Genomic DNA, 13,073 nt, shown 5'->3' on the forward strand with positions numbered 1-13,073 from the left:
CGTCCGGAGCCTGTGCTCCGCAACGGGAGAGGCCACGACAGTGAGAGGCCCGCGTACAGCAAAAAAAAAAAAATATTGACGGGGAGGGCAAATAAGGCAAAACTGTCCCATTATAGCTGTCCTGGCTTGTACAGTCCAAGCACTGAATCAACCCCTAACAACTGAAACTAGAAAAAGGACAACTTTGATCTTGAAAGGTCGAGATGTTCGCCTCACTCACGTGACATCAGCGTGAGCACCGGGTCTGACTGATGACCGGTCCTTCTACCGTGAGGCTCATCCGTCCTTCCGCGAATCCAACACACGCAGCGAGCACAGAGCCCAGGGCAGGTAGTGACTGTTGTCAGGGTCATAACTGGCCACAGGGCGGGAGCTCCAGGTCTTCATAGACCAGGGAGAGAGAAAGTAAACACATTAAGCCCATGAATAGATAGATACTAATATGCAGATAGAGGTACGCACATGCACACACTTAGACACACACATGTGGAATGTGGGAGCCATGGCTGGGTTGGCGCCCAGAGTGAGCAGGGGTCCCCAGAGGAGGAGAGCGGAGCTGTCGGTGGGCAGAGGGAATGCAGGGCAGGGAGGTTGGTGTGATCCGGGGCCTGAAAGAGTCAGGCAAGAGGAGGTGGGAGAGGAGTCAGGGAGGCCGGCAGGGTCCTGGGGGCCGGGGGAAGGGGGTCGATCTTCCTCCGTGTGATGGGAAGTCGCCGAGGGTTTCAGGCAGGAGGACAGATTTTGGTTTACGTTTCAAAAAAGATCACTTTGGCTGTGACGCTGCCAGAAGGCATGTGGAGAGACCAGGTGGGAGGCTGTTACCGTGGCGACGGTGGGGCAGCAGGTGGGGCAGCTGAGGTCCTGGCTGGGGGTGGAGGAGGTGAAGCGATGGGGTTCTGAGATCGTTGGTGTAGAATCTTGTGGCGAGAGTGCCCTGCGGGTTGCGCAGGTTCTGATCCGCTCCCCAGGCCCGCCTCACCTGGTCCCTCCAGCATCACCCCAGACCCGGGAGGGCCTGGTGGGAAGAGCCGTCTGCCGCCCGAGGGACGTGCCCCCAGACCCAGCTGCTCCGAACCAGAGCTGCTCAGAGACGCACCACAGCGAGATGGGCATTTGCCCCAGAAGTTGAGCCCGTGCGGGTTCCTTCACCAGGACAGTCTTGCTACAGGAGAAACACACAGGCAGTTGGGCTCAGCCGCGGGCTTTGGGGTGCAGCCATCCTGCGTTCTGCCATGAGGGCTCCTGTGGCCCGGACTGGAAAGAGTGCCTGCACTCCCACCACTGCTGCTCTAGCCACAGGCTTCCTGCCATGATCCAGGGCCCGCGAGGCCTCTACCCTGGGCGCGACCTCCGTGGGGCAGACCACACCACCTGTGTGTGCCCCGGACACCCCCAGACCCAGGAGGGGGCCCAGGGGTGACTGCGTGTGGCCGGTGGGGCTTGGGGGAGCTTGGACGGGGGGCTGTGATGGGGCTCAAGGTCCTCCCAGAGTCAGAAGAGACGGGGTGGAAGAAACAGGTTGGGCCGCTGGCCAGGGCCTCGGCTACCACGGCTGGGGAGGCCTGGCCTTTCCAGGGTTTCTCCCATCCACGGAGGTCGAGGTGCGTGTAGGGCACTGTGGGACCAGCTGCAGGGGACAGGATGGGGACGGGTCACCGTAAGCTCTAGAAAGGCTCAAAGTAGCTACCCCTCCCCCAGGGCAAGAGAAGGCGGTTTGGGGGGCTTGACTGTGGAAAGCTGGGGGGCTGGGAGCGTGGGGTCCCAGGGCATGGTTTAGTGTCCCTGAAGAGAAGTGGGCGCATCACAGCGTGGCCCAGAGCTGCAGTCCGGTGAGTCTGCTGCTTGGACTGTCCCCTCCACGGCCCACCTCTCGCGCGCCCTCCGGCCCCTCTGAGCCTGCGGACGATGAAGCAGAGGACCCGATGGAGCCTCTCCGTGGAGGGGAGGGGAATGTCCTGACACCCATGGGACCAGGTAAGAGCCGCTGTCTCCTTCCCCTGGCCCACCCCCACGAGTGGGGTCCGCGTGGAAAGAGGCATGGGGGGTGGCGGAGCGCAGGCCCTGTGCCCCAGGTCTATGCGTGCTGGCGGCGGGGAAGGCGGGGAGCTGTGAGTTGAACATGAAGCAGGCGTTTGAGGTGGGTTAGGGTGGAGTTTTCATGGCTAAATGTGACGGTTGAAAGAACTAAAACGGCTAAGTCCGGCACCTTGACCCACCACCCTGCAGGGCAGGGGCTTCCCTGGGGCTCGGTTGTGGCCGTTACTGAGATAAAAATGAGACTTTCATAAGGAAACCTCGCCTCTTGGAGTTGGGCATCCCTGGCACAAAGGCTAACCCTGCTGTGCCCTCCCCTCCCCGTGGCGCTTCCGGCCCCTTTCCTGTTTTATTATTCATTGTCTGCATACTGTGTGTTTTCACTGTTTATCTTGGTTTTCTTCTGTCTCTCTCCATTCACTGTAAGCTCTAAGAGACCCAGGATTTGTCTTTTTTGCCGTATTCCCATCTGAATCCCCAGCATCAAGACTGTGGCTGGCGCACAAAGTGTGCAGTAACTGTTTGTTGAGTGAATGAATGAATGAACGACCATGTATCCCCAGGGAGTCGAGGCTTGGCACTGGACGGGTCGCCCATCCCCAGTGCTCTAAAAAGGTCAGAGAGAATCTTGCTGCTGGGAAAGGAACAGAGAGATTCGTGGCCCTGGGGCCGGGGCAGTTGGATATTTGACACTCAGAAGAATTTATCACTGGAAGGGAACTCACAGAGTTTTCAGCTGCTGGCAATGGAGAGGCCAGGGCTACAGGGCCCTGAGTGAATGGTTGGGGGGACCAGTAGGAAAGGCGTTTTTCCCAGGAAGGAGATTGGGCTGCCTTGCCGGCCGACAGTGGGACCGTTGTTCGGGCCATCAGACCCCATCCTGCACCTGCTGGGCCGGGGCTGGGCCGGGGTGGGGGGCAGGTGGGGAGTGGGGAGCCCCTGGGTGCCCCGGAGCCCGTTGTTAAGTGCACAGCCTCTGAAGCCACCCGCCCTGGATTAGTCCCAGTTGTACCACAGACTCGCTCAGTGCCCTTCCTGTGCCTCCGTTTCTTCGTCTGTAAAACGGGGTGACGTGACCACTGGGTCATTGTGAGGAGGAAACGAGCATATTTAGATCTGAGAGCTTGGAGCAGCAGCTGGGGGAGGCCTGGGAGTGTTTGCTGGCATCTCGGATACTGTGTGTGTCCCCTGTCCTTCTCCTTCCCGGGGGTGCCCAGCTCCCCTCTGCCTCCCCGCGGATTCCCGCAGCTTAGGCTCCCCTCACCCAGCCCAGGGCACAGGGCGGGCCTTGGCCGCCCCTCCTTCCTGCTCTCTCCCTCCTGAGTCAAGCCTGGGACCGCTGGTCATGGGAAGATGGGCCCACCCTGCCCTGCCCTGCAGCCCCCAGCCGCGGGGGGAGCTGACAGCACACCCCTCTTCCAAGGAATTAGGGCTTATCTGGGTGGGGTGCCCAGGCCTTGCAGGTGAATTACTGTCACCCTCCCCGTGGGGTCCGGGGCAGACTTGGCCAGCTGCTCGGCCTTGGCGTCCACCTTCTGGGCCTCCCACCCCGTGCCTGCTTCAAGTCCGGGCCCCCAAAGGTCTCGCTGTCAGGCTCTCCCCACTTTCCTATAATTCTGCAGCCCCAGCTCTGCTTCCTGGTATCTTTTCCCTCCGGTCTCCCCTCTCTAGTAGGTCTGCTCTTCCAGGGAGCCCTCCTGGACTGGCTAGGACCTCGCTGCTAAGTGTGGCCCACAGCCGCGCGGCAGGAGCACCCCTCGGGGGCTGGCGGAAACGCAGAAGCTCAGAGCCTGCGTTTTAACCCGATTCCAAGGGGCCACATGCACGTTACAGCTTGAGAATTACTGAGCGAGGTCCCTCTTGCTGTTCCAACCCCGACAAGATGGAGATTCTGGGAATCTGGGTCAGCGGGTCAGGCTGACTGGGGACAGAGGAGGGGGCGTCTCAAATTCTGTAAATAATGACGCAGGTCTGCTCGGGCCCCATCCTGAATCCCCCTTTGACCGCAGCCTGCCCACCAGCCTCTCCTGCTGGCTGAAACCTGGACACACCAACTCCCCTGGGAGGCTGTCCCGTCATGGGACCCTCTCAGCTGAGGCAGAGGCCCCCTCAGGCCATGCCTGGCTGGTCTGCCACTAACGTGCTCCAGGGGGATGTCTGCCCGGGGCCTCAGAATCTCCCTTCACCTGGGCTGCGGCAGACGGGCCCAGACTGGCTCCCTGCAGGGAGACAAGGTTGGGGCGGGGGACTCACGTCACCTCCTCCCTCTTTCTCGCTCTCTCTGCTCCCATGTGTGCGAGCACTTAAAGCTTCTGGGGGTCCTGAGTGATGAACGCTAAGTGCTTAACCTCATTTAGAGTCTCCAAAGCTTAGACCTCCTTTGTCACTTAGCACCTAAGAACGTCCTGTGGGAATAACTTAGGGAAACGCTAATCTGATTCCTCTATACACACGCACACATGCACACACAATGCACACATGCAACAATGCACACACACGCACACATGCACACACACACACACACATGCACACACATATAGGCACACACACGCACACACACATATGCACATACACCAGTTATGAAGGCTTTCATGTGAGGCTCTGGTGGGTGGGAGGCTGACACTGGGGGAGCTTCTCCCCACCGCCCTCTGGACAGCGGCCGTGGGGTCGAGGCGACGTCGCCTTGCCCAGGCTCTGTGGGGCAGGTTGTCCTCACCAGCCTTTGTTTTGAGTCCCAAATGCGATGGTTCTCTCAAATCCACCAGCCTGGCCTGGAGCTGGCACCCCGGCTGGTTGTAAAAGGGCGGAGGGAAGCGCCCTGTCTTGCCCACCTGGAGGGCGGGTGGCAGCCTGGGCTTCTGCTGACGCTGTGGTTGGACGGAGGTGGAGCTGGCAGGGCCAGTCCTCATGCCTGACTTGCCAGCTGCATCGGCTGGGCCTCCCGCCTCAGGCAGACACTGAGGCGGGAGGCTGTGGGGTCCGGGCACCAACCCTGGGTACCCCCGCTCCTGCCCGGCCGGGAGCTGGGGCAGGCGGGCGCCGAGGTTCGGGCTCACACAGTCCCCGGAGGGCAGTGTGGGAGTTGGCCTGACTGTGGGCAACTGCTGCCTACATGCAGCTAAAGGGGGGAAGAGTGGGAACCTGGGCATCAGACCATGTTCAAATCCCAAGTCTGTCACCTACTAGCTGGGTGACCTTGAACAAGTTACCCAGCCTCTCTGAACCGTCGTTTCTTTTTTTTTAAAAATAAATTTATTTATTTTATTTAATTTTGGCTGTGTTGGGTGTTCGTTGCTGCACGCGGGCTTTCTCTAGTTGCGGCGAGCGGGGGCTACTCTTTGTTGCGGTGCAGAGGCTTCTCATCACAGTGGCTTCTCGTTGCGGAGCGTGGGCTCTAGGCACGCGGGCTTTAGTAGTTGTGGCACGCAAGCTCAGTAGTTGTGGCTCGCGGGCTCTAGAGCTCAGGCTCAGTAGTTGTGGCGCACGGGCTTAGTTGCTCCGCGGCATGTGGGATCTTCCCGGACCAGGGCTCGAACCCGTGTCCCCTGCATTGGCAGGCGGATTCTCAACCACTGCGCCACCAGGGAAGCCCTGAACCGTAGTTTCTTTATCTGCGAACTGGGAGTGGTCATGCCTACCTTGTGGCATCGATATAAAGATTTAGGTGATTAATGTGTGGTCATTGCTCTGTACGTCTACCTGTCCCCACGGCCCAGCTGTCCTCCAGGACAACTTCAGGCCCCAGAATGCAGGGATGCGAGGCACTAGGCTCGACCAGAACGACACACTAGGCTCACCGGGGGTCCCCTTGGTCATGGAGACCCAGGTGAAGTTTTCTTTCTGACAGAGGTGCAGAGGGTGGGATTTTAATGGCCTTGTGTGGAAGGGGTGGCATTTGTGGCCCAGAGATTCAGAACCACTTGATAAATGCCAGAGTGCTTTTTTATTAATTCACCAGTCATGAAACTTCCAACTGGTTGGCTGAAGGGCGTGAAGTCCTTTCTTACATGGGGCCCTGCTGATCCGCCGTCAGGCAGCTCATTGGCGTTGACGTGCGTCCCCGAGAGGGCTGACACGCTGGCCAGTGACATCAGTCCTCTGCTGAGCCAGAGGATGACCAGTCAGGCTGCGGGACGCTTGCTGGGGTCACTGAGGCATAGTTTGCCCCGTGGCCTCGCTCTCATTAGCCCCATATTCTAACCAAGCCGGCCCCAGACGGGGTGACCCTCACAGCATTTCTGGGATCCGAGCTTCCATGGATCAGAACTTTCTCTTCATCAGCACGTCGGCCCAGCAGCCCTGGCACCAGACGTGAGATCCTAGGAGGCATCACTGAAGCTTGAATGACACAGCGGAGCCCCCGTGTCCGGCTGTTTACGGGGTCCTCAGTTCTGACACTGGGATGTCCCCGTGGGCTGGGCCCCAGGAGGCCGGGTCCCGCCCCGCTTGTGCCGCAGCCGTGCCGTGTGGCTCTGGGCCAGCGTCCCTGGGCCTGTTTCCTCTTCTATGAAGGGGACGTTAGTCCCCTGAGCTCTGCCTGCCTCACCGGGGGAAGCAAACGAACACCCTAAGGCTTTGCAAGGTAACAGGGTTATTTTGTGGTCCCTCAAGTAAAAAGCCTGTTGTTAGGATGAGTAAGTTCCGTTCACTCTTTCTCTGGGTGCGCTGGGCGGCAGAACGCCCTGCGTGCTAAGAGGTGACGAGTGAGGCCTGCAGGGTCTCCAGGGCAGCCTGGACTCCAGGAAGAAACGGCATCACAGCTCGGGGTGGACTGGCTGTGGGCAACCTGGACCTGGGGTCTGGGAGACTCAGGCTCAGGGCTCAGGAGACACCTCCGCACAGTCCAGGCTTGCAGCGGCTCCTGGCGCCCCTGCTCTGCGCTCCCTCTGCCCTGGGACCCCCGAGGCCTCCCACTCCCATCTGCAAATCCTGAGGGGCCAGAAGGGCCTGTGCCCCCTTGACCAGGGACAGCGACATCACGTCCCTTCAGCACCCGTACACATTAAATGCACCACGACCACACAGATCGGAGTTCTTTACCGTCAGTTTTACTTTCTGTCATCACATCACCTGTGGGGACTCCTGGGCAGGGAGACAACGAATCCACACGTGGTTTCCACGTTTGTAAACGCTGGACATGAGGACGGTGGGGACGGAACGTTGTATTTTGCATCGTAGGGTCGTCGTGAAAGAGCTGCTTCACAGCAGTGACCGTGACCCGGAGCAGCAGCGGACGATCCCCGTGAACATGAGCTGCGGGGAGGGCCGAAGGGCGTGCCGACTTCGTTTATAAGAAGCACAGGTCGGTCAGGACAGGGGCTGCCCTGGGGAGCAGGACAGACACAAGCGAGGCCTGAGGGCCACCGGGAGCCGGTCACTTTCTGTTCCTGATCTGGGGGCTGGCGCTCTGCGCTCAGTTGGCAGAGATTCACAGAGCCACCCGTACCGAAGCCGTGCGCTTTCCTGTGTGTACGCTTTGTTTAAGTGACAGCTCACCAGTTAAACGCTTATTGATCTTTTTTTCTAATTAAGCAGCCATTTTAAAAATAATTAATTTATTTATTGTTGGCTGCGTTGGGTCTTCGCTGCTGCGCGCGGGCTTTCTCTAGTTGCGGAGAGCCGGGGCTACCCTTCGTTGCGGTGCGCAGGCTTCTCATCACGGTGGCTTCTCTTGTTGCGGAGCTTGGGCTCTAGGTGTGCAGGCTCAGTAGTTGTGGCACGTGGGCTCAGTAGTTGTGGCTCACGGGCTTAGCTGCTCTGCAGCATGTGGGATCTTCCCGGACCAGGGCTTGAACCCATGTCCCGTGCGTTGGCAGGCGGATTCTTAACCACTGCGCCACCAGGGAAGTCCAAATGCTTATTGGTTTTGAAGCTGTAGTTTGATCTCATGTTTTGGAGGCCCCAGACCTGGTGTATCAACAATCTGGGCCCCAGACAGGCCGTCTTTCTCCCGCTAGGCTGAGGTAGAGCCCTCCTCCCTGGCCTTGCTGACCGTCACCAACTGAGGGATGACCCAGAGGTCAGGTCCATGGGCTCTACACAGAGGTCACTGCCCTCCCAGGCTGAGAAGAGTCCTCTCCAGCCTCCTCCATCCGGGAGCCCACAGCCATACGTCTGACCACCACTTGGAGCTTATGCCCCGTGACTTAGAAAGTTCCGTGCGCCTGCCACGTCCCTTACGAGCCTCTTGAGGCAGGGGGCCCCAGCCCGTCCTGCAGGACCCAGGGAGAACGTGCTTTCAGTAAACGGGAGCTCCCTTTATAGCCCTGAAGCTCACGTCCCCCAGGGCCTGCCTGGACATGTTCCCCTGGGGGTGGCTTTCCCTTTACAGGCTGTGGGACACTGGGCTTGTCTATCCCCTCCCTAAGCCCCACGTGACTTATTTGTAAGATTAGCGCAGCCACACCAGTGTCCTGGAGACGAGGACGGAATGTGGGACCCGGAGCGGGTGGTGCCCCCGCACGGTGACCCCAGTCCTTGCCTGGCGCAGGGTCAGTGAGAGGGGATCCCCTCGGCCCTCAGCAGCTCCCCCAATAATCCACTGCTCGGAAGTGTTCAAAGAAATGCCAGCAATTTATTGATTTCCTATATTTCCAAAAAAAGCAAACGCACAGTGTACCCCCCAGGGAAACGGGCCTGGCCAGCGCTAGGTTCCTCCGCAAACATGGAGCGGGGGCGGGGGCACGGGCTGCAGAGTGCCCCACCCTCCCTCCCTGCCCAGCCAGAGCCCCTTCCTCACTGTCCCAGCTGCCCCCGCCCCAGCCAGGCTCCAGGGTGGATGGGACCAGCTCTGCCTCTGCGTCCCGGGGGCGGCTGAGTCTGCGCTGCTAGGCCGGCCCCGCTGCACCGGCTGCCGGTGGCCAGTGACCAGGTCTGTCTTACGCGCAGGAGGCCCTGGGTCGGGGCAGCGACAGGGAGGACAGGGTCCTCCCCCACTCGGCGTTGGACCGTCCTGTTCCGGGTGTCGAGCCCGACAGCGCGCGGCTGACGTGTGCTTCACATCCTGAGCTGTGCCTCAGCGGACCCCGCGCTCCTTCTGTAGGAAATTTATCCACAGGCCCCTCCAAGGTCTGCCTCTTCCAAAGCGACAGGCCCAGGAGGCTGGCCTCAGAAGTCATGAGAGAGGTGACCAAAGCCAGGCCTGGCCTGACGGTCCGCCTGGCCCACGGGGGTCTGGAAAGCTGCCCATCCCCAAGGCAGAAGCTGGGCCCCGGTTCCCAACCCTGCGGGGGAAGGAAAGCCGAGGGAAGGGGCACCCCCACAGGGTCATCGGCTAGTTCCCTCTCGCCCTGACTGGACTGCATGGTCCTCTCACACTGGGGACCCCTAACGCCAGGGACCCCAGGGCCCCTCCTTCCTGCAGGAGAACGTGAGACGGGGGTGTGGCCTCTCCGTTCACTGACGTATCCAGAGTGCTTACAACACTGCCGGGCTCTGTACGTGTTTCTTTGAGAAACCAGTTCCTCTGGGCCCTGAGGGATGGCAGAGGGGACAGTCTACTGGCACCAGCTCCCCACGGGCCCTGAGAGAGAGGCAAGCCACCACCACGAGGGGCGGGGAGGACGCGGCACAGACCCAGCACCAGAGCATGCCTGGCTGCGTGGCCCGTCATCTCGGGTCTGTTCCCCACCCGCTCCCTAGTCCCGTCCTGCTGCCACATCTCTCATCAGGAGGGTCCTCAGTGCAGAGGCTCTGACTGCTGGGGTGAGCGGTGGGGCTGGACGGGGCGTGGGGGGAACTCCAGGCCGGGAGGAGGGAGGAGGGAGGACGAGGCAGCCAGTCCGCCTCGATCACCACCAGTGCCGCTTGGCGGGGACGCTGTGTCCTGCCCTGTCCTACAGTGCAGACCAAGGACCATTTCCACAGCCCTTCTCCGGAGGCCCCTCCTCTACTTCTCATCTGAAATGCACAGGAGTCTGGGGTCTGGGGTGGCCAGTGTCCCTGGTGGGCCTCTTATCACGTCCCCTGCGGTTTGCACAAAGTAGAGACAGAGGGCTGGGGTCGGGGAAGAAGCGAGCGGCCTCTGGCTGGGACGGGGGCGGCTCCCCTTCCTGTTCTATCCAAATTCCCTTCCTCCGAGTCTCCTGGGACCCAAAACACTCCCTCGCTTGGATCTCGGCAGGCGCACAGGGCAGGACCCTCCTGGCTGACTCCCTGCCTGGCCCAGCCTGCCCCTCCGCTGGGAACACGAGGACCAAGCTGCCAGTCCCTGAACAGCTGCTGGGCCTTGAGCACCATCCTTCCTTCCTTCTCCTGCAACAAGTGGATTCCAAGCCCCCGGAAGGCAGGGGCTTCCCAGGCTGAGCCTGCTCTGACGGGTACACAGCCCGCGAGAATGGCCAGGCCCCCTCTCTGGCACCTACCCTCGGGACAGCCTTCACACAGCAAAGCCAGCGTGCCTGTCCTGGCCCATCTTGCAGACGGCCATGTGGCACCGGGGGCTGGGCCGCACAAGCGCACAACTAGATCTTCCCAGGAGATACACCGAACCCCGCCAGCCTCCCTTCCTGCAGAGCTGCCTCTTAGCGGGGGTTGAGCCCCCGGCCTCACATATTCCCCCCCGCGCCCCGCCCCCTGCAGAGGTCCCGGTGGGCCTGGCGCTGGCGTGGCCCCTGCCCCGGCACACACAGCTCAGGACGACGGGGAAGCTACACCCAAAGCACACATTGTCCGCGCCCGTGAGGGCGAGTCCCTCCACCACCGTGAGCTGCAGTCCGGCAGCTCACACAGCTCTTTGCAGTTTCAGGTCCTGCTCTCAGCACATGCACACACGCGCGCGCGCACACACACACACACACACACACACACACTATACACATGTATATGTACCGTTTCTCGGCCAAAGAAGTATTGACATCAGATGTAAGCTCCCTTAACTGAAGAAAGCCCCCCAACCCTCCCCAACCCCTATTGCCTGTCAGTTCCCCCAAGAAAAAAAAAAAAGAATCTAAACGTATTCTTGTCATCCACAGCGTCCCGGTTTGCTCTCAGCTGTGGTTAAACATTTCCCAATACTGTGCAGCTGGACAGAATACCCCTCCAGCAAGGCCCGAGTCTTCTCAGCTGGATCGTATCGCGTCTGGAAAAGGACAAGGGCTCTCGTGAGTGCCCACAGGGGGGCAGCCGCGCCACCGGCCTCGCCAGGGCTGTCCCCCTCACCACGTCTGCACAGACGTGCCCAGGCCTGAGCCTGGGGTCAGGGTCGCCCTCGACACGTTCACAGGTTGCTCCTGTTGGGTCAGAGCTGCCCCCCACCCCACCCCGCCCCCGGTGGCCAGCGCAGCACCGAACGCCGCGACTGCGTGCCTCAGGCATCTGCTGGTTTGGGTCTCCTCTCCTTGCCTGTCCTCATGTTGTTGGAGCCCATTTGCCAGGAGTGGGTGTCTGAGGTCTAAGGGACGTGTCTGAGGTCTAAGCCTGCCTTCCGGGGGTTTGGAATCCACTTCATCTGGACTGAAGTTCTAGCCCCTACCCCAGCCAGGACCCTCCCCGGGTGCTGGGATTGGGGTCCTGGCGATAGCCGGGGCACGAGGAAGTCCCGTTCAGCTCAGGACACCCTGTCCCAGCCCTGGCTCTTTGCAGACGGCTCCACCCTAGGGCTGCCTGCCTCTGCTGACCCTCGAGGGTTGACGAGGTCTGGTTTGAGCACCTAAGCCTGGTCCTGGGCTTACCTGCATCAGAATCACTTTGGACGCTTGTTTAACAATGTATTTTCCTGGACCCCGCTCCGGAGCCACTGAATCAGAACTGCTGGGGCTGGGACCAGGAGTGCGCAGTTTAGCAAGCATCCCAGGTGAGTCTAACGGAGGCTAAGGCTTATTTATGAGCCTTTGTCACAGATACTGGATCTGAGGTTTTGGTCCCTAGAATCCTCAGCTGGAAACAAGCTTGTCCACACTAGGCATGTTGCAGAGACTGGAGGGTGGATTATAAAAAGGAGAGGGTGGTGAGCGGTAGAAGCCCAAACCCCAAACGACACATGGTGTCACTGCAGGGGCGCCATGCACACTGCAGTCCACGTGAATGGTACCACCTGGGTCGTGCAGTGTGCAACGCACACGGCTGTACCCAGCAGTTCTGCCCAGACCTCTGGCCTGTCGATGCTACCAGGACATTGCACACCCCTAACATCCTGTGTGGGATGGTCACTGGCCAGGCAGTCTACACGGCTGTCCTCACAGACAGCCTCACCGTGTGTCAGCTGGACTGAAGGATGCTTCTGCATCCCTGGGGAGCACCGCCTGGCTCCTTTCTCTGGGACTGGCTGACGCCGTGGTAGGGGTCCCGGGGGCGCCCCCTGCCCTGGATGGGCCGACTCTTACCTGCAAGCTGAACTTGCTTGGGCAGCCTCTTCTTAGAATCGGGAGGAGAAGTTCCTGAGGCTGCTGGCCCCAGCTAAGGTTCCCAGCATGCTCCTATCGAAACCTTGCTGCGGAGGAGAAACGGGAGCTCTATGAAACATCACAGGACGGACCAGTGCGGGCGTCCACGCGGCCAGAGGCTGCCCCCAAGCGTCCTCAAGCTTGCGCGAAGCTCTCTGGACACACTCTGCACGTGTGTCGGGGCTAAAACTGGCCTGATTAAACGTGTGACCAAGCGTGAGGTCCCTGACACTCACGAGTTAGTGAGATGGGTCTGGCCTTCCGCACAACGGAACACCCTACTCGCCATCACAGAAACCTGAATCCAGGCGTGAGGGTCTAGCGACTGCTTGTCACTCTAGAAACAGAGCAGCCACCGGAATCAGGTTAGAAAAATTGTTTGTTTCTTCCTCTGACTGGCCCCGCTTTTGAAAAAGATGAATCCCGACAAGAGCTCTTGGCAGGGAGGTCATGCCCGGCGGGGCGGAAGGGTCATGGGCTCTGTCTACCTGTGTGCTCTGCCACCTCCAGCCTTACCAGCCCCGAGAGCGTGCCGAGCAGAGGCTGAATCTCACTCCTGTGTGTCTCACAGCAGACGGCAGGTGCTCAATACATGCTCTGGAGTGACCGAGGGCGGCCCTTGAGAAGGGGCGCCTGGCTCCAGCCCTGGCCTCTGAG

At 60.4% G+C, this 13,073-nt stretch overlaps 1 protein-coding gene across 2 annotated transcripts in view; it reads right to left on the reverse strand.

The window, feature by feature from the left end:
- Nucleotides 1-10,896: 10,896 nt before the first annotated feature.
- The window catches only part of PKP1 (plakophilin 1), a 41,524-nt gene continuing 39,347 nt past the window's right edge, over nt 10,897-13,073 (reverse strand). For both annotated transcript variants that reach the window (XM_082674796.1, XM_082674795.1), the window contains exons 13-14: nt 12,357-12,463; nt 10,897-11,113 (exon numbers count right to left, since the gene is read on the reverse strand). In XM_082674796.1, coding sequence (XP_082530922.1) covers nt 12,389-12,463 — 75 coding nt within the window. In that variant the 3' untranslated portion in view covers nt 10,897-11,113; nt 12,357-12,388. The remainder of the gene's footprint in view (nt 11,114-12,356; nt 12,464-13,073) is intronic.

Source organism: Grampus griseus (genome assembly GCF_964374135.1).
Source record: "Grampus griseus genome assembly, chromosome: 1".
Taxonomy (NCBI): Eukaryota; Metazoa; Chordata; class Mammalia; order Artiodactyla; family Delphinidae; genus Grampus; species Grampus griseus.